This window comes from Danio aesculapii, chromosome 23 (assembly GCF_903798145.1).
Source record: "Danio aesculapii chromosome 23, fDanAes4.1, whole genome shotgun sequence".
Classification (NCBI taxonomy): domain Eukaryota; kingdom Metazoa; phylum Chordata; class Actinopteri; order Cypriniformes; family Danionidae; genus Danio; species Danio aesculapii.
This window is the reverse complement of record NC_079457.1, coordinates 44877371-44902449: the sequence shown is the minus strand read 5'-3', so window position 1 is coordinate 44902449 and position 25079 is coordinate 44877371. Positions and strand designations below refer to the sequence as shown.

The 25079-nt window shown below is 38.8% G+C and overlaps 1 protein-coding gene across 1 annotated transcript; it reads left to right on the top strand.

The window, feature by feature from the left end:
• Window positions 1-1146: 1146 nt before the first annotated feature.
• zgc:113278 (Translocating chain-associated membrane protein 1-like 1-like) lies at window positions 1147-24967 on the top strand. Its single transcript, XM_056449746.1, has 11 exons — window positions 1147-1389; window positions 4474-4540; window positions 5144-5268; window positions 7857-7973; window positions 8066-8124; window positions 10589-10673; window positions 10755-10825; window positions 17586-17690; window positions 17858-18001; window positions 22737-22894; window positions 24198-24967. The coding sequence occupies exons 1-11, from the start codon at window positions 1270-1272 to the stop codon at window positions 24269-24271; spliced, it is 1125 nt and encodes a 374-aa protein (XP_056305721.1). The 5' UTR covers window positions 1147-1269; the 3' UTR covers window positions 24272-24967.
• The last annotated feature ends 112 nt before the right edge of the window (window positions 24968-25079 follow it).

The following is a 25079-nucleotide window of genomic DNA, read 5'->3' as shown; positions in this document are numbered from 1 at the left end:
CAACCATGTTCCTGGAGAACTACCAGCTCTGCACATTATTCATGTCTCCTTAACCAAATACAAATGATTCTGATCATCAGCTCATTATCACAGACTGAAAGGCCTGAAATAGGTGTGACTGACAAGGAGACATTCAAAACATGCAGTGCTGGTGGGTCTCCAGGAACGTGGTTGAGATATACTGAATGGTCTTGTTTATGGATTGTGAAACTAAACTATTGGACATGGGCAATAAGACAAAACTTCTTATGATATCTTAAAAAAAAAACGTCAGATTTGTAAAAAAAAAAAACTGGCAAATTGTAAACTAAATTTAAAGTATTTTTTTATTAATTTCTCATTTCAAAACAGAGAAACTGTAAAGCTCTTAAGACATCTCAACTGCTGAAAAAATCCCTTAATGTATGTAAAGATATCTGTGTTTATGTTATCTGTATCTTATGTTATTTCAAATAAATAAAGGGACACATAGGGTGATGCAGTGGCGCAGTGGGTAGCACGTTCGCCTCACAGCAAGAAGGTCGCTGGGTCAGTTGGCATTTCTGCTCCGGTTTCCCCCACAGTCCAAAGAGATGTGGTATAGGTGAATTGGGTATGCTAAAATTGACCATAGTGTATGTGTGTGAATAAGTGAGTATGGACGTTTCCCAGTGATGGGTTGCAGCTGGAAGGGCATCCGCTGCGTAAAACATATGCTGGATAAGTTGGCGGTTCATTCCGCTGTAGCGGCCCCAGATTAATAAAGGGACTAAGCCGAAAACAAAATGAATGAAAAAAGGACATATAAAATTAATATAGAAAATATAAATAATACTTAATATAATTATAAGAAATATATAATAATTAATTTACAAAAAATGTATATACAGGGTATATAAAATTAAGAAAACATATGATATAGTTATCAACTAAACCATCTGTGTTGTTATGTTTGTTTAACAGTCAAAAGATTCACGATTAATCACAATTAATTGCGATTAATCGCATCCAAAACAAAATCTTGCATTAACATTATATATTTATATAATTTATTTGCTTATTTATTTTATTTTATTTTATTTTATTATTGTTTGTTTTTTAGCATAACGTTAATAGGGACTTTTACGACGTTCATCACTCCACCAGCGGTAGGGCGCTTCACAGCTTCCGGCACAGATCGCAAGCGGGTGTGAATGTAGTGGGGCTTTCATGACAGAATAGTGTGAATTTGCCCGAGATCTGCTTTTTCCCTGCAAGCCTCTGCAGTGACCAGAAGCGATTATAAGAGCGATGGGCTTCCGCAAGAAGAACAAGAGTCCGCCGGTGCTCAGCCATGAGTTTGTCATCCAGAATCACGCGGATATGGTGTCGTGTGTGGCCATGATCATCCTGCTGGGACTCATGTTTGAGGTTACTATTCCCCATTAAACTCACTTCACACCACACTCCGCTGCGCACATCAGCTTATTATTTACTCATAGATGCTCATTATGACTGAAAAAGCGTTTTTGAGTATTAAATCTGCATCATACTGCATGTTCATCATGATTGAAGTTGTTTTTCTATTCAACTCATTTCATGACATGTTTAGCAGCACATTTCAGTTTCTTTTTATTATACAGTAATGTAAAATTAGTCTTTAATCAACATTTAACTACTACCATACAGCATGTCTGTCAAATAGTTGGTGTTTCCCATTCAACTAGTTCCATAACAAGATCAGCACGTTTATACAAGAGTTTGACGGCATAATCGTGTGTATAAAAAAGAAAATCAAGCACAGACAGTCTCAAAACCCCTTTCTGTATGAGTAACTACTTTCTTCCACCATCCATTCACATGTGCAGCTGACGTCAGAACAGCAGAAACCGTTCCTAATTCACCAACGTCATATATATATATATATATATATATATATATATATATATACACTAGGCAGGATGCAACTTATTGTATAATGATGGTTTGTTTAACCTTAAAATTTGTTTTTTAAAAATTAAAAACTGCTTTTATTCTAGCTGAAATAAACCAAATAAGACTTTCTCCAGAAGAAAAAACATTATCAGACATACTGTGAAAATATCCTTGCTCTGTTAAACATTATATGAATCAATAATTCTAATTTCAACTGTATTTATGTGAACCCAAGCTTTTATTTTGAATGCGATTAACCGAGATTAATCTTTTGACAGCACTACTGTTAAACAAACATAACACAGATATTATGCTTTAGTTGATTACTTATCATTTCCCAGTACTGGGATGAGGCTGGAAGGGCATCCGCTGTGTAAAACATGTGCTGGAATAGTTGATGGTTCATTCTGCTCTGGTGACCTCTGATAAATAAAGGACTAAGCCGAAGGGACATGAAGGAATGAATGAATGAATGATTACTTATCAAATGTTAAGAGCCAGAATCATATTCACTGTTAAATTCAATATGATCATCAGGTTTGAGGTTGTTATTAAACCTTTATTAAGTCACATTATGACAGTTCTTGAGTTTTCTTCCTATTAAACTCATTTCATGCCAAAATAATAATTTTCCTACAGACTATTTGCTATTAAATTCCTGATTAATAAGCATAATTGTAATAAAATCATGATAATAATATAACATGTCCATCATGTTTGTGGTTGTTTACTGTTCTGCTCAAGTAGTAAATGGTAAGCATTTATTAGGATATCATTTATTAAAACATTTATGATGTTGTGTTTAAGGTTATGATAAAACATATATAAACATCACTGTTACATTTAGGGTTATTTTATCATTTATATAAAAACATGATCATCAAATTTGCATTAGTGTTTTAATATGTTGCACTGACACCTGCTTCTGATTAAGGGCTTGTAGAGTCCTGTAATTATAGTGAAGTTTAATTTACCTTATTTATTTATTATGTTTACTTCTCTCTTGTTGGATTTGAAGAAATGTGGTCACAGCACCAAACCTACCTGGAAGAGTGCTGTGATTTTTATTTAAGAAACACTTCTAGAAATTGATATATTGCATTATTTATCTGTCTACTACTATACACATATGCACATCAAATAAAGGAAGCGTAAAAGTGCTTGACCATGTGATTTTATATTGCTTCCTCACAAAAAAGTGAAACCATCTGACAGTCATTAGACAAAACCAGTGTGAGCTGTTATACTGTCTGGACTTGCTCTACGTTTAAACTGTGTTAAGGGGAAAAAAGGTCTTTGCATATAGAGTTAAACATTTGACCATTTTTGAAACCACTCAGCCGATCTCAGGTCTTAGCTTAGCATAAATCATTGAATCAGTTTAGACCATTAGCATCTCACTCAAAAATGACCAAAGAGGTTTGATTTTCCTGTTAAACGATTGTAGTGTTGTCACGATTCTGCAATTTTAGTACCAGTTGTGTTCACATGCTCAACAGAAATGACTGTGGTTGGCTGTGAAGGTCATCGGTTTGCTGTGCAAACAATGATACAGAGACACTGGAGCATTTTAACTCGCTTTGCATGGCGGAAAAAAAACAGCATTTCAGGACAAAAGCATGCTCCCTGCTGTAAAATATGGTGGAGGGTCCATCATGATGTGTGGCAAGCACAGGTACTGGAAACCTTGTCAGAGTTAAAGGTGGGATAGATTCCACCCAGTATCAGCAGATTCTGAAGAACATTCAGGAATCAGTCAGGAGGCTGAAGTTATAGCAGGGTTGGGTGTTTCAGCAAGACATAGACCCAACGCACAGTTCCAGATCTACCAAGGAATTCATGCTCAGACAGGATGCAATGTTCTAGAATGGCCATCCCAGTCCCCTGACTTGAACATCATTGAAAATCTATGGGTTGATTTGTAAAGGGCCGTTTATGCTTGGCACCCATCAAACCTGACTGAACTGGAGGAACTGAATGGCCCAAAATACCTTCAGCAAGAATTCAGGGACTTATCCTTGACAATAAGTAGCTCCTACAAGCTGTTATTTCAGCAAAAGGTAGCTGTACAAAAGATTGATGTCATTATTCTGTTGGAGTGCCCAAATCTTTTGACCTGTCTGATGTTGTTAAGACTTAAATTGCATTGCATCTGTTGATTAAATAAATGTTATGCCAGAATTGAAATGTTGCTTTTTTCTAGGGTATAAAATATATCCAAATTAATTTGCTTATTTGAAAGGTCAGCAGGCTATGGCTTGCAATTCTGAAAATTATCAGGAGTGGCCAAACATTTAGATAAGACTGTATATGATATGCACCCGCTATGAATCTTCCCAATCAATATAGAATTTTAAACTCTTTCCAAACTGTTTTTCAACTCATCTAGAGAAATTCTGTTAATATCGCAAGATATATTGCAGAATTAAAAAAACCTATCAGATATTGGATTTTTCCAATATCGTGCGGCCCAAGTTTGTACTAGAATGGCAGGAAATGTTTGACGTAGTAAAGAAGATGGGTTTTTTGAAAATCTTGTTTGCTTGTACATGTATTGATCTGTTTTTTCCTTTATTGCAGGTCACAGCTAAATTTGCCATCATGTTCATCACAGTGCAGTACAATGTCACCCAAAGCCTGGATGCTGGTATGCTCTAGATATTTTTAAGTGATGCTGATACTAAAGCATAAATAATATCTGACACCAATTTGCCATCATCAGGAGTAAAGCAGCAGTAAATGTCACTGCTTTAAAGTCTGTTTTTTTTCCTTAAAGGGCACCTATTATGCCCCTTTTACAAAATGTAAAAGAAGTCTCTGATGTCCCTAGAGTGTGAAGTTTCAGCTCAAAATAGCCCACAGATAATGTTTCATAACTCTTTGAAGCTGACCCTTTTAGGCTTTGATCCTAATTGTGGCATTTTGGTGACTGTCGCTTTAAATTCAAATGAGATTGGGCTATTTTCAATAGAGGGCGGAGCTACAAATGTCTGCGTGTCAGCATAGTGGCTGAAAAAGTCATAGGATCTGTCTCAGAAGTGGGCTGTCTATGGAGACTAGTGTTCATTCGTGCATCTAAAACTACATTTATAATCCTCAAGTGAAAGATGGTCACTAATGGGCGGGGCTTTCCCCCTCTGATGACAAGTACAAAGGGAGAATTTAGACTTTGCGCCTAGATCATTAAAATAGAGCCCCTTTAACATTTGCTCTTACCTGACTTTTATTGTGGCGACTGTGTTTGATTCAGATGTGGAGGACAAGCCTGACACCGTGAACTTCTACAAGTATGGCGCCAAGGACATCGCGACCGTGTTCTTTTACCTGCTCATCGCTATCATTCTCCACGCCCTCATTCAGGAGTACATACTCGACGTGAGTGCCCTCTTTAACTGAAAGAGAAATACTTGCATCACTTGTTGGTCGTTAAAGTCCATGTAAAATCTAAATTGACAGTGTTTATTTTGCTAGTGCACATTGTTATTCTTCAACAATTTATCTGCGCAGGTTAATCCACTGAAAAAAAAAAAACAAGTTTGTTTTGGTAATCTTCAATCATTGCTGAGCATGTGCTTCTGCGTTTGGAGTGGCACTCATTATCTGATGATGTCACAATCAGCCACGGTATTCTTAACCACGCCCCTCTTACCGTTAGTTTGCTATGAGGGAATGATGCGCAAAAAGAAACCTCCACCCCTACTCAGTATTCCGTTTCAGGTGAAAACACATCAACATACTGAAATAAAAGTCTCAGCAACTTCTGGTTGACACAGATGTTAATCAGATGTTCACTGGTGACACTAAGCTCACAGTTTCCTCATTTAAAACTTATACCAGGAGTTTGTCAGATTATTAGAGTAAAATAATATAATAATAAATATAATCTCTAAAAAGGTGACGCAGTGGCGCAGTAGGCAGTGCAGTCGCCTCATTGCAAGAAGGTCGCTGGTTCGAGCCTCGGTTGGGTCAGTTGGCGTTTCTATGTGGAGTTTGCATGTTCTCCCTGGGTTCGCGTGGGTTTCCTCTGGGTGCTCCGGTTTCCCCCACAGACATGCGGTACAGGTGAATTGGGTAGGCTAAATTGTCCATAGTGTATGAGTGTGTGTGTGGATGTTTCCCAGAGATGGGTTGCAGCTGGAAGGGCATCTGCTGCTAAAAAACGTGCTGGATAAGTTGGCGGTTCATTCCGCTGTGGAGACCCTGGATTAATAAAGGGACTAAGCTGACAAGAAAATGAATGAATGAATGAATAATCTCTAAAAATGAATGAAATTTCACTCAACTACACTTAAGGCTGCACAATATATCGTTTCAGCATTGATATCGTGATGTATGCATCCGCAATAGTCACATCGCATAGATATGCAATGTAGAGTTGGGATTATATTTGAACACAAGTCACAGTTCAGTACACAAAATTTGTAGTCACTGCAGAGTTTAACCACAACTGAGTGAAATTTTATAGTTTGCATGTTTTTAAGGTCTGAGAGAGATTAAAGCACATGTGTCAGTTACAAGGCCCGCGGGCCAAATGCGGCCCGTCAAAACATTTAATAAGACCCGACAACAAGTTTTGGTAATGAAGTGTAAGTGGCCCGCGCTCGCTTTAAATATTAGGTCTGTGACCATTACAATATGCAGACGCAGGTGGTGCTGTTGCGCTTCACCCTGCTCTCTAATTTAGACGTCACAGAGACGTTACGCTAAATGTAAACAAGGTAAAATATTTCTGAGACTAGCACAATGGCAAAATACGCATTTAAAATGGTTTTAAAAAATTAAAAACTGCTTTTATTCCAGCCAAAATAAAACAAATAAGACTTTCTCTAGAAGAAAAAATATTATCAGACATACTGTGAAAATTTCCTTTCTGTTAAACATCATTTGGGAAATATTTAAAAAAGAAAAAAGAGGGGGCTAATAATTTTGATGTGAACTATATATATACATAACTGTTGAAAATGATTAATTGTTTTGTTTTTTGCAATATATAATTAGAATTTTAATGTATTTTCTTTCTATACCTAAAGATGTTAGGCGAACAGTTTTATTTTAATGAATATAACTGTTAAATAAAACCTGTTTAAATGCACCAAATATTATTGTCCATATTCACTGAGAAATAATCAAAAATATTCTTATTTAAAAAGGGGCTCCTTTGCTGGACTCATCATATGTATTTTTTCTATTCTATTTTTTTTCTCTTATCTATTCCTCGCCCTATATTTAGATCAGAAATGTATATATATGAACATATATAAAATTATTGCTAATACAATTGAACACACTTATTTTTAATTCTAATAAATGGAAACTATATATAAATAGTCAAGAGCATGGACTGACTGTGAAAGACATTCATTCCTTGTAGCATTGACAACGAAACTAACAGATACATTGCTAAGCTAAATTTTAGCCTTGTTGTTTTCCTGCTCTGAAGCAGGCTAGTTACAAAGAATAAATGTCCAAATTAACTTAAGTAAGCTCAATTTAGTCTGCTTTCATGAAACTGAGTCAACAATAAATTCAGCCACGATAGCCTCAAAATCCCAGCTTAATCCCTTATCTTACTGGGACAACTTAATAGTTTTATGTTCAATCAACTTAAATGTGTTAAGTTAACTTAATTGATGGTGTTGGCACAACCTGAGTGAATTGTGTGGAACCCTGCTTTTTTACAGGGTGGGTATGTAGTTCCCTGCATGCTTTGTGTTGGATTGAATCAATTCAAGTACACTTGGGTGTTTTAATTTAAAAGAGAGGCTTGTTAGATTTTAATTAGTTTGAAGATTTAGAAAGTTTCAGCACACCCAGTTTTGGGTGTCGGCAGCTTTACTAACAATAATGTTTTTGGTAGCTTTGCTCAGTGAGTCTCAGTCAACTGTAGGGACGATTTTGCTTTGCTCTAACCCTTATTTGACTGACAGCCCTCTCAGTGCTGTAACCTGATTTTGCTTTAACAGAAAATCAATCGTCGTCTCCACTTGTCCAAAACCAAACACAGCAAGTTCAACGAGTCTGGACAGCTGGCCACTTTCTACCTGTTCTCCTTCATCTGGGGCTGCAGTATCCTCACCAATGTAAGAGCACCGCACCTAACAGTTTTTTTTACAGACGCTCTTTTTTTACAGACTAACCGATAAAACTGTTTGTTTATTGTTATTATCGACAGGAGGAATTTGTGACCAATCCAACTTTCCTTTGGGAAGGATATCCGCACATCCACATGGCGTGAGTGTGGATTGATCTGAACTCTGACGGAAAGTTCAATAAGATGCTTGTGTAGTAGGAGGTCGCCAGAAGTTGCTCACTCTCTGTTGAAATGAATGGTCGCTTTGCCGCTGCAAGTCGCTCGTAGTGTGAATGCAGATTTAGCAATGGCAGACAGAAACACCGTCTCTCCCCTGCCGTCCAAAGCCACGCCTCCTGAAAACACCTTAAAGATGACAGCAGAACCCTCTCTCATGTGTTGAGCTAAAGCTTGGCTGGCGGCGTGCAGGAATTACACTCATTATTACACTCATTTTTAAGCCATACTTACATGCTATTTCTGACCGAATATTTAGAGTAGCGGTAAACAAAATAGGGAGCGCGTCACAGGTCGTCACTGTTCAAAAATGAACCAATGTGAATATAAAACCAACTTCACCTCAGTAAAGCAGGCTAGGCTGAATAGCGCTATTTACTGATGTTTTGCTGTTAAACTAAATATAATCTACATTATCGATGCTGTAAAAGGTCCCTTATGAAACTGAAAATAGTCACATCAATCTTTCACCTGAAGATTTCAGTGGCTGAACAACACTTCTGTGCATATAACCCATTCTAACAGCCCAATCTACATCCGCTCTGCGTGACAAAAATAGTTTTAAAACATAGCATTACCTGTCTAAGGCCGCATTCACACTGCACTGTTCAAGTGACTCAATTCAGATTTTTTTCTCCCATGTGGCACAGATCGGATATGGCCCATGTACGTGTAAGCAGGAACAAATCACATGGATTCCGACTTACTCAAATCAGATTCAGGCCTTGTTCATATGTGGAAATTTATCCGATATGAATCGGATCTGTTTTCTCGTGTCTGCAGTGTAAACGGGTAGATCGGATTTTAACCTGTCAATGCGAGTCGCGCGTCATTAAAATACGTAGCGAATGACGTCAAGTCTGACACTTTCTTTACAGAAAGCAGAGTCCCTTTTCTTCAGCAGAGTCCCAAACCTTAAATCTCATACACGAGGACTTTAACAGCTTTTCTATTGTCATATAGCACAGGTATTTAAGCATGTTAACAAAAGCGAGAGAGCGCAATGTCCGCCACGTAACCAATATAAACTAATATGAAACTAGCGCATACATCAAATGCATAAATCACGCCATGGACATGACATTAAGATGCCTAAAGGATTTTAAAAGCCTATATATCAAAAGAAGATGACCAAATGAGACCCTTTCTGTCATAAACTATAATAAAACAGCTTGTCAAAAGCTGTGAACAGATAACATAATAGAGAAATAGGAATAGAGAAAAGAGCGCTCTTTAATTATCAGCTGTTAGTCAGCACCCGCTCTTTTTTTTTTTTTTCCTGGTCATTGCGCCTTTGCCGTGAGCTGTGTTAATTCAGACGATCGGATACGAGTCACTTTGATGGAGGTCATCAAAAAATATACAGTCACAAAATCGAAATTAACCATCAAGATCTGCAGTGTAAATGCAGCCTAAGAGAAATACTTCAGCCATGGTGTCGTCCTTCCTCCAGCGTGCAAAAGTAACTCCAATATTGATTCAGGATTTGAAAAAGCTTCGATTCAACACGTTTTTGCCGCTCTATCTCTCTCTCTCTCAGATTCAGATTCAAAGAGCTTTATTGGCATGACTGTAAAACAAATCACAATGTTGGCAAAGCAATAACAAAACACAAAACATACATATAGATAAAAGAAAAATAAGTAATAATAAACAAACACATTTATTTATATATATATATATATATATATATATATATATATATATCATTATATAATAAATATCTGTTGTCACAATAAACAAGTTAATTAAAAAGGTTAATAAAACTATATAATAATAAATGATAAGGACAGAGAGCTTTAATAAGGGATAAGGGGGTTCAGCCTTTTTCTCTCATATGGTGGCATAAGGACACGTACTGTGCTGCTAGGTGGAGACACTTTTCATTTTCTCCCAAAATATAATGGAGTTTTTCCATATTTGTGGCTTGCTGGAATTGTGGTCGAATTAGAGATATTTGTTTGAAGTAAGCATCTCTTATGCTCTGATATTTGCTGCAGTGAGTGAGGAAATGCAGCTCATCCTCCTCAACTCCAGCAGAGCAATGTGGGCACAGTCTGAGCTCTGGGGTCGTCCACCTGCGCTTGTGTCGGCCCGTCTCCACACTCACAGACTCCACACTCAGACTCTGCATTTGCTGACAGACAGTTTGAGCTACATATCAGAATTATTGAAGATGTCGGCCCGACACTATTTTAATTGGATGAACATTAAGTCTTACGCCTTACCCAGAATATAAAAATACATAAAAATACATGTAGATCATTTATCTGAATCAGTACTGTTGGAATGTGAAGAGACTTTCAACCAGAACAACAACAAATGTTTCTGGAGACAATCACTGCACCTTTAATATTTAGTAAATTAGTTATTCTCATTCTCTTTCAGTTTCCAGGTGAAGTTTTTCTACATTTGTCAGATCGCCTACTGGTTTCACGCTCTTCCTGAACTGTATTTTCAGAAAGTACGAAAGGTGAGGCTTGCTTCCCGACACTTTTATTTCCCATGCCATTTATGTAATGAATTTTAAAATGTTTTAATTTGTTGTTTTCAGGAAGATATTCCACGGCAGCTCTACTACGTTTGCCTTTATATATTCCACATCACTGGTGCCTACGTCCTTAAGTGAGTTTTTACCTATTCTTTTTTTTTACAAGATACAAAGCTGTGGTTAATAGCTGTGCTGCAGGAACCTGAAATGATATTAGCTTTAGAAAAAGAACTGCGGAAATCATTTAAGTTGCCATTTACCACATTATCCACCCCTATTGCTCATAACCACGTCTTTAAGCCATCACTCAATGACCCCACATTTTCAATTTGGTCTAGTAAAGGAACGGTCACTGTAAAAGACTTATACATGGATGGTAAATTTGCTACATTCCCTCAGCTGAAACAAAAATTTGATCTTTTACCATCACTTTATTTAGATATCTACAGCTGAGAAACTATGTTCGTACATCTATCCCCCACTTTGAACTATTAGCAGATGAACATGATGTATATAAATTACTTGCTGCCTCTCCTGATGCCTCTAATTTGATTTTATAGACGTTTTTAATGATCAGTTTGACATATCGACCTTGCATTTGAAAGATTCCTGGGAGAAAGATTTAGGCATTCAAATTACCAATGAGGACTGGGAAAAGTCTATCAAGGTCATAAATACATGTTCTATTAACTCCAGACATCAACTAATCCAATATAAAGTAGTACATCGGCTTCATTATTCTAGGGTTAAACTTAATCAATTCAACCCCTCCATTTTCTCTAAATGTAACAAATGTGAATCTGCAATGTGAAAAAAATATTCTTTATTTATGGAAAAAGCCATCAAAACCACTTTTTAAGTCCTGGCTTTTAGAATTCTCCACCACTTTACGTTTAGAGAGGCTAAGACACAATCTTTCTGATAACATTGCCGGCTTTGAAGCCACCTGGAAAGATTCATAGATGAAAGATGAAATGCTGAACAAATGTAATTCAGTCAAATGAAATTTTGTAGTCATCTCAACTTGCATTGGTCAGACTGACTAAAAATATTAAGTTAAATCTTGTATACCTAAAAACAAAACCTGTTTAACTTATCAAAATAAGGTAAAGTAACAAAATATGTTGTCATGACTTTTGGTCATAACATTTTTTACGTCGTACACTAGTCTCACGGTTCTGCTTGATTATGATTATCATGTCATCGATTCTGTTCAATTTGATAACGCGCAGGAGTTGGTAGCAATCTATAACATGAAGATGAGACACGCGTGTCTCCCTCATCATAGAAAAACAGAAAACAGTCAGTACTTCATAACTGGTTATTAAACTGATATTAAGGGTGCTTTCACACCTAAACTTTTGTTTTGGAACCCGTCTCGTTTCCCCATTTAGCGCGGTTCGTTTGGCATATGTGAAATCAGCAATCGCGCTCTGATCCGCGCCAAATCAGCCGGTTCGAGATCGCCTGAATGAAGTGGTCTCGGCTTGATTGAAATGAACTCTGGAGCGGATCGATTGTAGTGAGAAAGCGAAACAATCCCGAGCCCGGCTGTATCACAGTGTATCATGGACATGTAATAGGCATATATACGGCTATATGAAGAGAGAATTGTGAGTAGGGTGAGATGTCATTCCCGTCTGTAAATGTGCGCTTCATGTCAAATGTGAAAGTGAAAGCATGCTGAACTAATAACGAGAGCTGTTTATCCGTTAGGAAAACTGACCGAACTGCAGTCTTGGTTTATCTGTTATTTCTCTCTATAATGTAAAGGCTGTAATGCATAATTCTAGCAAAGGGCTCTGTATGAGAAAGTCTTACCTCTGATTTATACTCGGTGATGATGTCTGTGGGTGTCACCTTGCAAAATTAAAGTGCAGATTTCCGCTTATAATGTCTTGTTGCTCATTGCCATAAATTAAAATAAGGATGCATGACAGCTGAGCGGGACTCTGCAAAATAAACCATGAAACTCTGACCAATGTGAGGAGAGTTTACTCGCACGTGACTTTTTTTTAACTCTTGGGTTGTTTAGAGCAGGGGTAGGGAACCTATGGCTCGGAAGCCACATGTGGCTCTTTGTTCAAAAATATGTGGCTGTCCAGCTGTCTCACTTTAATAATATTTTAAAGATTAAAAAATTGTAACTGTCACTAGAAATCAGTTTCCTGTCGAAAATACAATTTTAATTCCCTTTTTAATGTATTTTTACAGCAACATTAATAAGAACTCAGTTAACAATAAAAGCGGTGCTGTGGATTAACTTGAATCGCGACACTAATGAAGGGCAAGAAACGTACATTTTTATGGTCACCTCGTACAAGTAAATTCAAACAGCATTAATGAGTGGTGATGGCGAAAGAGAAAAATTCTATAAATTGTCCTTTCTTCATTTATGGACTTGCTCAACATGTGATGCTTCATATTTGTTTATTTTTTAATTGTACAGGGAAATAAATGAAGAAAGGATATAAGATACACCCCAATGGTTCTTAAAAAAAAAGAATCAGAAATGGCTCTTTGCTAAAAAAAAAAAAGGTTCCCAACCCCTGGTTTAGAAACTTTGCCGTGTGAAAGCGAACCGCACCAAGTACAATTCCTGTTTCGGAACAAAACAGGTGTGAAAGCACCCTAAATCATCCTCATCTGCATCCCAGTGCTCCTGACAAATGATTAATTTTGACACTCATTCGAATGAAATATTCTGAAGGGTAAAACTGATGGACACTCTGAAGAGTTCTTCGCTATGTTCTAATCCAGGGATTGGCAGCTTCATTCCTGGAGGGCCGGTGTCCTGCAGAGTTTTGCTTAAACACTAATCAAGCACACCTGAACAAGCTAATCAGTGTCTTCAAGATCAGTGTTTCCCAACCCTGTTCCTGGAGGCACACCAACAGTACATATTTTGAATGTCTCCCTTATCTGACCCATTAACTTCAGGTGTTGGAGTCTCTTCTAATCTTCTGATGAGTTGATTCAGGTGTGTTTGATTAGGGAGAGGTTGACAATGTGTACTGTTGGTGTGCCTTCAGGAACAGGGTTGGAGAACACTGTTCAAGATCACTAGAAATCTATAGGCAGGTGTGTTTGATTAGGGTTGGCGCTAAACTCTGCAGGACACCGGCCCTCCAGGACTAAAGTTGCCCATCCCTCTGCTCTAACCCCTTCAAAGTTGTCATTCTGAGACCCTTCAAATATTTGAAAGCAGTAGCTGTGCAATTCTTGCACGTTTTGTGAAATGGTGAAAACCGTAGAATTTTAGAAATGAGTCAATAAGTCAAAACGAGACTTCATGTAGACATCCCTAAGATTGAGGTTTACGGTTAAAGACACAATTGTACATTTCTTTTTTAAATATTTCCCAAGTGCTGCATAACAGAGCAAGGAATATTTTCAATATTAGCCCCCTTACAGAAAAAAAAACTACATCAACAAAGACTATAGACTAAACAAGACATGCCAGTCATATAGTTTTGAATGGAGATAAGTTTAACAGTCAACCCGCTTGCCAAGTGTGACGTCACACGAATCGACTTCCGGGTCCAATTGCCATATTAAACTGTACGGAGAGGCTCAACAAATGGTAATAATATATGTTTACAAAGCAATGTAATACTTAGAAAATCACGATCGCTATCTATATATTTTTTGAACTCTGCCCCTCACTGACTCTTTTGCCCCCCCAATACACCCCCCACACTCCTCTAACTTATACTCCTCATAATCACTGCACTATTTAACATTTGCACATTTATAGTTTGCACTTATTCATTGCACTGATTCACTTATTTGAACTGGACATACCCACTGCACATGGACATTTGTAATTATGTTCATCTATCTGCCACTCCTGATTATTAATAGCATCCTGTACATATATTCATTTATTGTAAATCTGTTCATAGCTAATACAACCTGTATATAATGTTGATAGTACATCCATCTGTAAATATTACCATAGTTTCTCTATAACTGCACTTTATAACTTATACCTGTATCCTGCACTTGCTGCTATTGCACTGCTGGTTAGACCGAAACTGCATTTCATTGCATTGTACTTGTACATGTGTAATGACAATAAAGTTGAATCTAATCTAATCTAATATATATATATATCCATGCTTAATATCCGATAGCCAGAAAGTGATGAATTTTTTATTGATTATTACAATATTGGTGTCTGTGTGGCAGCAAGTCCAGAGGCTGTAGTGTACACCATGAATATAAAATTCACTTTAATGTATGAAATGACTCGTACATAAATATTTTTTTCTTTATTCAAACGAGTAGCGGCTTGGACCCGGGAACAATATTTCATACCTCACGAATTCACAAGCAGATATGGTGCTTTCTAGTACAGGAGCCAATCATCGATCGCTAAAGACCAGGGATGCCCAAACGTTTCAGTATGAAGGGCCAAAAAACAAATATCATTGATTGGCTGTGGGCCAAAGATAAATATACTTAACTATTTTACATTAAAATCGCCATGGGTAATTTCCTAATTCACTTCATATTATTAAAAAAATTAATAGAAAAGATTACTTTGAATCCTATTAGTTAAAGCAGTATAACTTTTTAATTTATAACTTACTCCAAAAAACATTTATAACACGGTAGAGTTCAATGCTGAACACACTAGTCAAGCAGAATCTTCCTTTGCCTTGATTCACTCACCATAGTCTCTGCATTGTTCTTTATCCATTGTATGTACAATTTCAACTAAATCCGATTAACTTACACCATTTACATTGAAACATTTAATTTCAGATAGCTTTTTCTGTAGCTTAAAAATAAAACAAACATATATAAGTTTCATTTAAATTTAAAATGACAATTTCTAAACCATTTTCAGATGGCATGGGGGGCTAAATCAAAGGTTACCATGGGCCAACTTTGGCCCGCGGGCCCTAGTTTGAGCATCTCTGCTATAGAATGACATTTCTCCAAGTGAGCGGCTTGGACTAGACTTGTGCTTTAAGATTTTGTAATGAATTCTCTGGGGTCGGCAAACATACTGCAATCTCAGCGAAAACTTGCTTGACAGGCATGAGAAATAGATTAACAAAGCTTGAAATCTCTACTTTGAGACGAACCAACTGCTCTTGAAAACAAATGTTTTCTGGTTTTGTAATCTGTATGAAACGAACGCAAGGTATAGTCCATTCCGTCAAGCGTACACCACATGACAGCAACTACTTGAACACCCAAAATTTGTGAACCGAGTACCTGTCATTTTGGAAGGGGATTTGGGAGGTCAAGTTGGGAATTACTTCAGAAGACCAATACAATCTGACGTTATTCAGACGATGATAATGTGTAACATGGCCATAATTGAGGTTGGTGTCGTGATCTCGTTCCCTTCGATTGCACATTCGACTGTGCGTTAGCTTGGGCAGCCTTTAAAAAATGCTGAAAATCAATTTTGATTGATTCGAACATTTAGAAATTAAACGTAAAGGGCACCTATGGTAAAAAATCTACTTTTCAAGCTGTTTGGACAGACATATGTGCATGTATGGTGTATAGACCGTCATATTGGGGTGATATAAGCACACCCAGTGCTTTTTTTTCAATTTAACAACATAAAAAACGGTGGACCAATTGGAGCGGTTTTCAAATCGACCGCAACTTTACGTAGGAGAGCGGTCCCCCCCCCAGCAATATTGATTGACAGGCGCGTCATCATATCCTCAGTTTGTTGATTCACGTCCGCCATTTTAAGCGTGAGTCGAAGCAATATCACTAAAGGAACACGCTAGCTCTATTTTTAGATGCAAGGCTCATTGGGCTCAACACAAGATCAATATTCTCCACATTATCGCTCTAATCGGAATTATTGGTTGTATCTTTAGGTAGGTTTGCAAACATGTGTACTTCTCATTGAGTCTACCTTATACTTCAGCCGTTTGCGTTTCTCGCGATCTCAGAAGCTCCCTGTGATCTTAACTAGCATGCGTTTTAGAATTCTAAACATAGGTTTCTATCAGGGTACACTCAAGTCGACGGCTGGGCGCCGCGGACCGCTGCAGAAACCTATGTTTAGAATTCAAAAATGCGTGGCGCAACGATTCGGGACACTTCATGTTTCTGCTGCGCCACAGAGAGTGTCTGGTGTGCCGTATCGCAGCTTCGAGCGGCGCATCCGGTGCCTCGGTCAAAGTTAATTCAGTGTGCGTGGTTATTAGTTTCTGTGTACTAAACTAGCACACAGTTGGCTGTAAAACTGTACAAAGACACAAATGATTTTGTACTCTCTGCTTGGTCTGTGTCAGAGTCGTACATGTACGACTGAATGGTGATCCTCTCACTCCTTCTTCTCTGAGTCTGCCTGTCAGACTCTGTTGCAAACGCAGAGCAGGCTTATGGCCCTGCCCCCTTGTAACGTTGGCGGGAAGCCGAAACTAATTAACATGTGAAGCAACACACCCCTAAATCAGCGAGCTGTGGACACGCCCCCAACATGACACTTTTTAACACATTATAATAAAAAAATCTGAATTGTGTTTTAAACTGAACCTAAACTGGCACACTCAGAAGAGCCATAATATTAATATTAAATCATAAAAAAGAGGTAAACTATGGGCCCTTTAAGAGCCAGTGGATGTTTAATTTTATTGGTGATTCCAAATATAAAAGCTTGGCAAAAAATTCAGGAGAATCAGATTTTTCCATACTGCCCGAGAGGTGTTTCAAAGATGGCCGGCGAGTGAAATGGCTTGCCTTAAAGGGACTTTGCTGTTAAACAACACTTGGGAAATATTTAAAAAATCTAATTTGTGACACAGCATGTGGTGGGTGAGTGCAGCAGTACTGGGTTATTCATCACATGATTATGGCATGTGTGTTTGAATTATTGAAGAGTGACTTCTAACTGTGTGTGCCCCGTCTCAGTCTCCATCGTTTGGGTCTAGTCCTTCTGGTGCCACATTACCTGGTGGAGCTGCTGTTTCACGCCTCACGACTCTTCTACTTCAGTGACGAAAACAAACAGAAAGGGTTCGTTCACTTCCTGTCCTTCAAATCATTCAAATCAATGTGCTTCTCTCTGTATTTTACTCGTCATGTAGTTTTATATAAACGGCTTGCTTTATCTCCCCAGACACATGGGCTTCTTCAGTGTTTCCATGTCGTTCAGGTGTCCTGTCCTGCTTTTTTGCTCTTAGGTTCACGCTGTGGGCTCTGCTGTTCGTCATCACCCGCCTCCTGACACTCACCGTTTCTGTTTTGACGTTCGGTTTCGGCCTGTCTCGCACAGATAATCAGGGATTCTCCTTAGCAGAAGGAAACTTCAATGTGCTGACTGTCAGGTGGGGTGAATGTTTGTTTGTTTGTTTATATATTTATTTGTTTATTTATTTATTTAAAGGGGAGCTATTATACCCCTTTTTGCAATATGTAAAACAAGTCACTGATGTCCGTAGTGTGTATGTGAAGTTTCAGCTCCCCCACAGATAATGTTTTCTAACTCTTTGAAACTGACCCTTTTAGTCTTCGATCCTGATTGTGCCATATTGGTGACTGTGGCTTTAAATTCAAATGAGATTGTGCTTTCGTCAAAAGAGGGCGGGGCTACAGATGCACATGTGTCAGCATTAAGCGGCAACCTCCCGCTCTCCCTCGAGAGGCCAATACGGAAGTAACTGAAACTGCAATTCATCAAAATTCCGCTAGTCCTGCTCCATAATAGAGCAAATTTTAATTGAGCCCACTGTTAGAATGGCCGACTTTACAGCAGAAAAAAAGGTGTTTACAGCCTGGTACAAAGAACGATTTTGGTTCATATAGCTATTATTACTCTCCATGACAACTGTGAGGGGGGTGAATTTTTTTATAACTCATCCATTTCCTTTATATTAGGTTATATTAAGTTTGCATAATTAATGGCGTGGCCACTTGAGTGACAGCTAGGTCTCGCTGGTCGCCGTCACTTCACCTCAGCTGAATCCGGCAGATTAGCCACTGATCTCGGCATATTCATCGTATTTTTGTTTTGTTTTATGTGGCTTTACACAGTCAGCTGCCTTTTGGACTTATTTCTTACAATTATCAGATGATATGGGATGCTGTGTGCATTTAATTGTGCTCACAAACCATTCACGTGGCCTCGTTTTCCATGTGAGTAAGATTATATACTTATACACCATCTCAATAAATGTATTTGTTTTATTTAAGATCATTTATCATTAATAATGTTCTTTAGAGCTGTAAAGCACTCCAGAATCTGACAGATTGATTAGCTGTAGGCTCTAGAACAGTCATCTGAAGCGTTATCATACAGTGTTATGCCTGGAGTTCATCAATAGTCTTGCATTTACTAGACGAATATCTGAAGTGTTTGGAAGTATTTCGCGTTTTCCTTCTGTAGAAAAACGTCATAAGAACAATGCTTAGTGGCTCACTGTATTACCACAGTGTTTTTAAAAGTCTAAACACTTTATTGATATAGTGTACAGCCAAGCACATGTGGTCAGAACACAAACGAGTCGCAGGTAATAAAGTATCAAGCGTTTCTCCCAAAGTAAAGTCTGTCTGCCAGGTCTAAGCAAAGTGCCAGCAGGTGTCTGTAGCTCCGCTCACTCTCCGCCTCTTTGTCCTTGTTTGGTATCCCGCCGTGATTGCGATGACGCGCGAACAAAATGGCGACGGTTGGCCGCGCCTACTTGTAGCTTCTTTTGCAGTGTTCAGAAACCTATGGGTGACGTCACGGATACTACGTCCATATATTTTACAGTCTATGGTCAGCATAGTGGCAGATTCAAAAACAAGACTAACGTGCTATGCTAGGGAGAGATTGTTACTAAAGGGCGGAGCGTCCCCTCTCTGATGACGTGTACAAAGAGAGAATCTCAATGAAAGTGTTTCTGCAGACTGATTTAATCAAGTGTGATTATAAAAAGTGAAATCAATACATTCTTACCATTAGAAGCTGGCTATATTCACACACTGCTGCCACACAATTGTGTTTAAAGAGCCCATATTATAGATGAAATAGGGTCATATTTAGGTTGTAAGGGTCTCCAACAACAGTCTAATATGCATGCAAGGTCAAACAACACTTTGATGGTCTTATAATATGCATTTATTTTTACCTAATTATCCCAGCGACTCCCATATGAATCGTTCAGCGATTCATTTGTACCCAAACCCGTCCTCAGCGCGAAGCTAATCTGCGCTGATTGGACCAATGACAGGCTGCTGCGATTGGTCGACGACACTGACAGGCTTCAGGGCGAGACAGAGTGAAATGCCCAGCAGATTATCAACAATATAAAAGTAGTCACAGTGTACACACGCTTCATAGTGGATTTTGGCTGCCAGTGGGTGAATGTAAATACAGACGATGGACTAGAAAATACTGACGACTAACTATTTTATCAAGCAAAAAGTCCAAGAACTGGCGAGGATATGTCCTAGCAGTCTACTTGCTCTTTTTACACACACGCACACACAGGGCCGGCGCGTCCAGAATAGAGACGGCGCGGCGGCGACACCTCCCTCCCCCTCCGCGTCCTCAGTTACATCCGCGATTACAACCCTAAGATTTCAACCGCGACACCCCCTAAAGTCCTCACTTTACAAACGGGTCCCTTTGATCACCCTTTGCCTAGAGCTTTACCCTATTCAGAGACACGCACACACACACATCAACCTCCTAAGAGGAGACACTCACACAAACGACCGTCCTCAGAGGAGCCACACACACACACACACACATAGCTGACTATCCATAAACAAAGCGGCACGCGTCGCGTTTTCAACGTAGCTTTACACGCGATATGAGAATATAAAGAGTTAACCTGATACAGCACACGCGGTTACAAGTAACAAAACACAACTAAATGCATAATTTGCAAGCTAGAGTAAACGAGGCAACAATTTTAATCGCACGTACTTACACTGGTGAAATGGGGGAAGAAACTGATTCATGATGCACTGATCCTTGTTCTGACAGTCTATACTGATCCTTCCTTTAACAAACTGATGAAGTCTTCTTTGTAAGCAGGTAGTTTCCAGAGGCTCTCGATCTGCTCAAGGCTAGGCTATATGCTAAGGTTTCATCTTTGGGTGAACTGTCAATAATCTCCATCTGCACAGCGTGACTTCATTCTACCGGTGTCTGTGTGTGTCTCTGTGTGTGTGTGTGTCTGTGTGTGTCTCTGTGTGTGTGTGTGAGTGACTTTTTTCTGTTAGTGGGCGGAGCCGCAGGTTTCAAATCTCCCGGGCTTGTGCGTGCAACTACTTGTGTTTCGTAGCTGCGTCATCGCGAAACACCTAATAACTCGTTATCAAGACGACTCGTTTGAAGCACTATGAGTCGACTCTTTTATAGATGAATCAATAGTTTTAAACACTGTACACTTACAGATTTAAGCCTTAGCTGGATATTTCACTTCACTTAGAGCTGTGTGACACACTACATGGAAGGGCATTTTCAAAAACCCATAATATGGGCTCTTTAAACTACTTATAAAGTGCTTTTTTGTATAATGGATCCTCTTTAAAGTTTATCATATGACTCCAGATTTGCAGTGTTACGTCCTTTTAGATGTTAATATTAAACTAAGGGTATTTGACATAAAATTGGTGTTTATAAAACGTGGTAAACTTGCTCTTTTTATTTATTTATTTATTTATTTATTTATTTATTTTTTGCCATGACGTAGCCATAGAAGCTGAAATGGCAACAAAATTAAAACTCTCTCTCTCTCTCTAAACTTTTTACTTTTAAACCAAAATCCGAGTGGACATTTTGTGCTTTAGCTTAAGATGCTAATCTCAAACCTGACACCACACGGCATGTCTAAAACAGCATTTTATGAATTTCATCATATTGTCGTTTGTAAAAACTGAATGAGGAATTCACTGAATTATCACAGTAACAGGTTAGTTGACATTACTAATATGCTATTGGTGCATCTTAAACATTTTGCACAAAATTATTGAGCGAAGAATGACACAAGGCCTCAGTGCCTTCCAGAGTTTCCTGCCAGAGGAAGTGACATCGCTCAGAGGAAGTCACAGGTTTTTTTTATCTTTTAAATAAACCAGAAGACAGATTCATACAAGTGTGTGTGTATAACGTAGTAGAGTAAATGCTAAAAAGATTAAAAGTAGACAGAATTATATCATGATAATTGAAGCTAAACAAATGTTCATATTTATAAGACGAAATGTCCCTAAATACACATTCAAACATTATTTTCTTAGAGAGAACTTGATGTAATTTATGAATTTTAAATCCTTTATGTTGTCCCAACACAAATCGACCAAATTAGCTTGATAGTTCTTACAAATTAAATGGATTGAAGATAAAACAATTGAGTTGTCCACACACAAAACACAGACGCTCTTGATTCTGGAGGTCATTAATACTATAATAACACTAATACTGAAACGGTTGAGGCGTTTTAGAATGACCAAAACAACATTTCAGGTGGTTTACAGTGTGCTCAGCCTGCTGGTTTGTCCATTCACACACATTTTTATCGTCACATGATCTTTAATAACAAAATCACATGACCCTTTTTTTAATGCATATCCAAAACGTGCGTAAAAATAATTGGATGGAAACCTAGCTAGTGTCTACACTGGATGCAATCTTTGTATTGTGCCTTACCTTTTCTCTATTCTTAACTTGGGTGTTCACCGTCTATTTATGTATAGGGAGAACAGCAACATGGAAGCAACATTTGAATGTTTATTTCACACATTATGAAAAAAACACCATTCATAAGGGGGAAATTTGAGTTAAACAAGCAGAGCAGTATTTTTAGAAAGTTGCACCCAACTCTGTAGAAAAATATTGCAGCTACGCTCATAATTTGCAAGTGCTCTGGTGAAAACATGGTAAAGAACCACTACTTTTATGGGGTCAACAAGTTTAAACAACACGGAGTGCTTTGAGTCATTAGCATAGCAGATTGGGTTACTTAAACAGAATGAGAAAGGACCAAATACCGAACCCTGCGGCATGCAAAGATTAACTAATGCGAGTTAAACAGTCCTAAAATTTGTATTATTATGCTATTAAATCACATTTAGGATGACATGCCTGTCAGCCATCTGCCTGACCCAGGCCTGGATGATGTGGAAATTCATCAACTTCCAGCTCAAGAAGTGGAGAGAACAGTCTCAGATCCAGGCCAGCAAGAAGAAAACGGTGAGCCCCAAAAGCAGACCCAGCAAGAAGGAGTCTCGGGGTGAGTCTTTCCTGGAAGCCATTTTTTGACCTTATTCTGTGATGAGGAAGTGCAATCGTTTAATGCTGTTCACACCAGATGCAGCACACGCGGATAAATCCTGCTATTCGCACGTAAATATACGCGTGAACTTTTGGAGTTTACTCGCTTCATTCGCGCGCCAAATTCACTTCACAATAGCCACTGTTTCGTGTCATTGGCAGGGCTTCTGTCTGCCCGGTGACTCTAGCTTTGTTGCTAAATAGCTAACATGTATTTTATTGAGATAGAAGCTTTATGCGCTTTAGGAAGGCTGAAAAACAGTGCCGATTCATTTGGAGCCGTGTATGAGTCCACTAGATCCATTCAGAGGTGCACCCAGCTCTGAGTTCATCAACTCCTCCAGAAACTTAACCTGGGTGATGGAAGATTTCAGCCGGGCTTCAAACTGAGCCGAACCCAGTTTGATGTACTGTTGTCAGTGTCGGCAGGAGGATTTTCCCCTAGGACACGAACAACAGACGCTATGTCATAATCACGCTCTTACAAGACAAAGCTCATGATTGGTTGACGCGGTGCGAATATCCGCTGAAATTCAGATTTTCAAGCTCGAGCGATTCATGCGATACGTGCGTCAGTCGCGCAAAACACTCAACTCGCGCTACTTCATGAAACGATTCGCACCACAGGATGTCTATTCACGTCTTTGCATTGACTTAACATGTAAATCGCTCACGCTTGACGCTTCATCTGTGTTTGGTGTGAACGCAGCATTAGAACTTCAGATTCAGCCATCTATGGTAGAAATAGCCGCGTTTCCACTATCGCGCCTAAAGCGAGCGAGCCAGGGCGAGCCAAGGCCAGTCGCGTTTCCACTATCACTTCTGGGGCGTAATCGGGCCAAAGCGGGGCTTCCTTGGGGCCAGCGTCCGGCCTTTTTTGGCCCTCCAAATACCTTGGGCCAAGGAGGGCCAACTGGGGCTTCGGGGCGGGGTTACGTACAAAGGCGGAGTTTTCCTGTCAGGTAAAGAGGAGAAAAGATGCTTTCTTCCCTTACATTTGTTTTGCTATCGCGCTTGATCAACTCACTAAGAAAAATCTGTGTTCGAAGTAAATGCCGCCGAACTCGAATGTCCTTATCCAGGGATCGCTGTCGCTCCATCTTCCAGCTCTCGTAGTGATGCCAGGTTGTGTTTGTGGTTATAATTTGAGATTGCTTTTCATTTTTAAGTTAAAATTACGTCAAACATCCAATAAAAAATGCACATCACGAGACCTTTAATGAGTTTCGTTGATTCTAAAAGCCTTTATTTCTTCTTGACAGGGGGATCAGTCAACGGAGTCATGAAACCGGATGACAAGACATCGCCGAGAGCAAGGAAATCGAAAGCATCGTAAAAGGAAACGGACAGGAGGTTCCCGAAATGTGATGCTCTGTTTCCACTCTACGTTTTAGAAAAGAAACGGATCGATAACTGCGAATCGAACCACAGAAACAAACCAAGGAACTTGGTTGTACCACATGGTTCAGGTTTTAGTCCCCCCCTCCCCCACACACACATTTTTCCCTGTCTGCATCTTAAAATTGAACTCTAGTTTTCTAATCTTTCATTGTTCATTTTAATCATTACGAAGATTGCGAGGTTTTCTGAAGGACTATAAGAGATGATGCTGCACTGCGTTACAGATCCCTCACTCATCGATTTGTGTGGTTTGTTCAATCCAGTATCTGCATGACGGAAACGTTTCTGTGTTTTGGTCTTCCTCAGAAGATGAAGCGTTTATTTAAAAAAATTCTCCCTAAGACAGATTTCCACATTAATTCTGCGCTTTTTATGAAACACCCAGCGTGTGGAGAGAAGCGTCCATTGTTAAAACCATTAGCCTTTAGCCCATCAGTCCTATACGCTGCTATGAAACTCCGATATAACGAGGCTGAGGTGGCCGAGGACTGCTTCTACACAACTCTGGCGTTTATACGTAGCTTTTAAATGACCTTAGCTGTGTAATTTTTACATTTGGATATACTGAGAGCAGGATGGCGCGTGAATGTCAATTGCGGAGAATCTTCGTAGCAAAGATAGTTGAGGTAAAGCGGTTAGAGTGCCCCCTAAAGGCTCGGATGATGCTAGCAGTTTTTTTTTGGTGGTATTTGAGTGCTGATCGTGGGTTAATTATTTATGAGTGAATGTTTTTTAAGGACTGT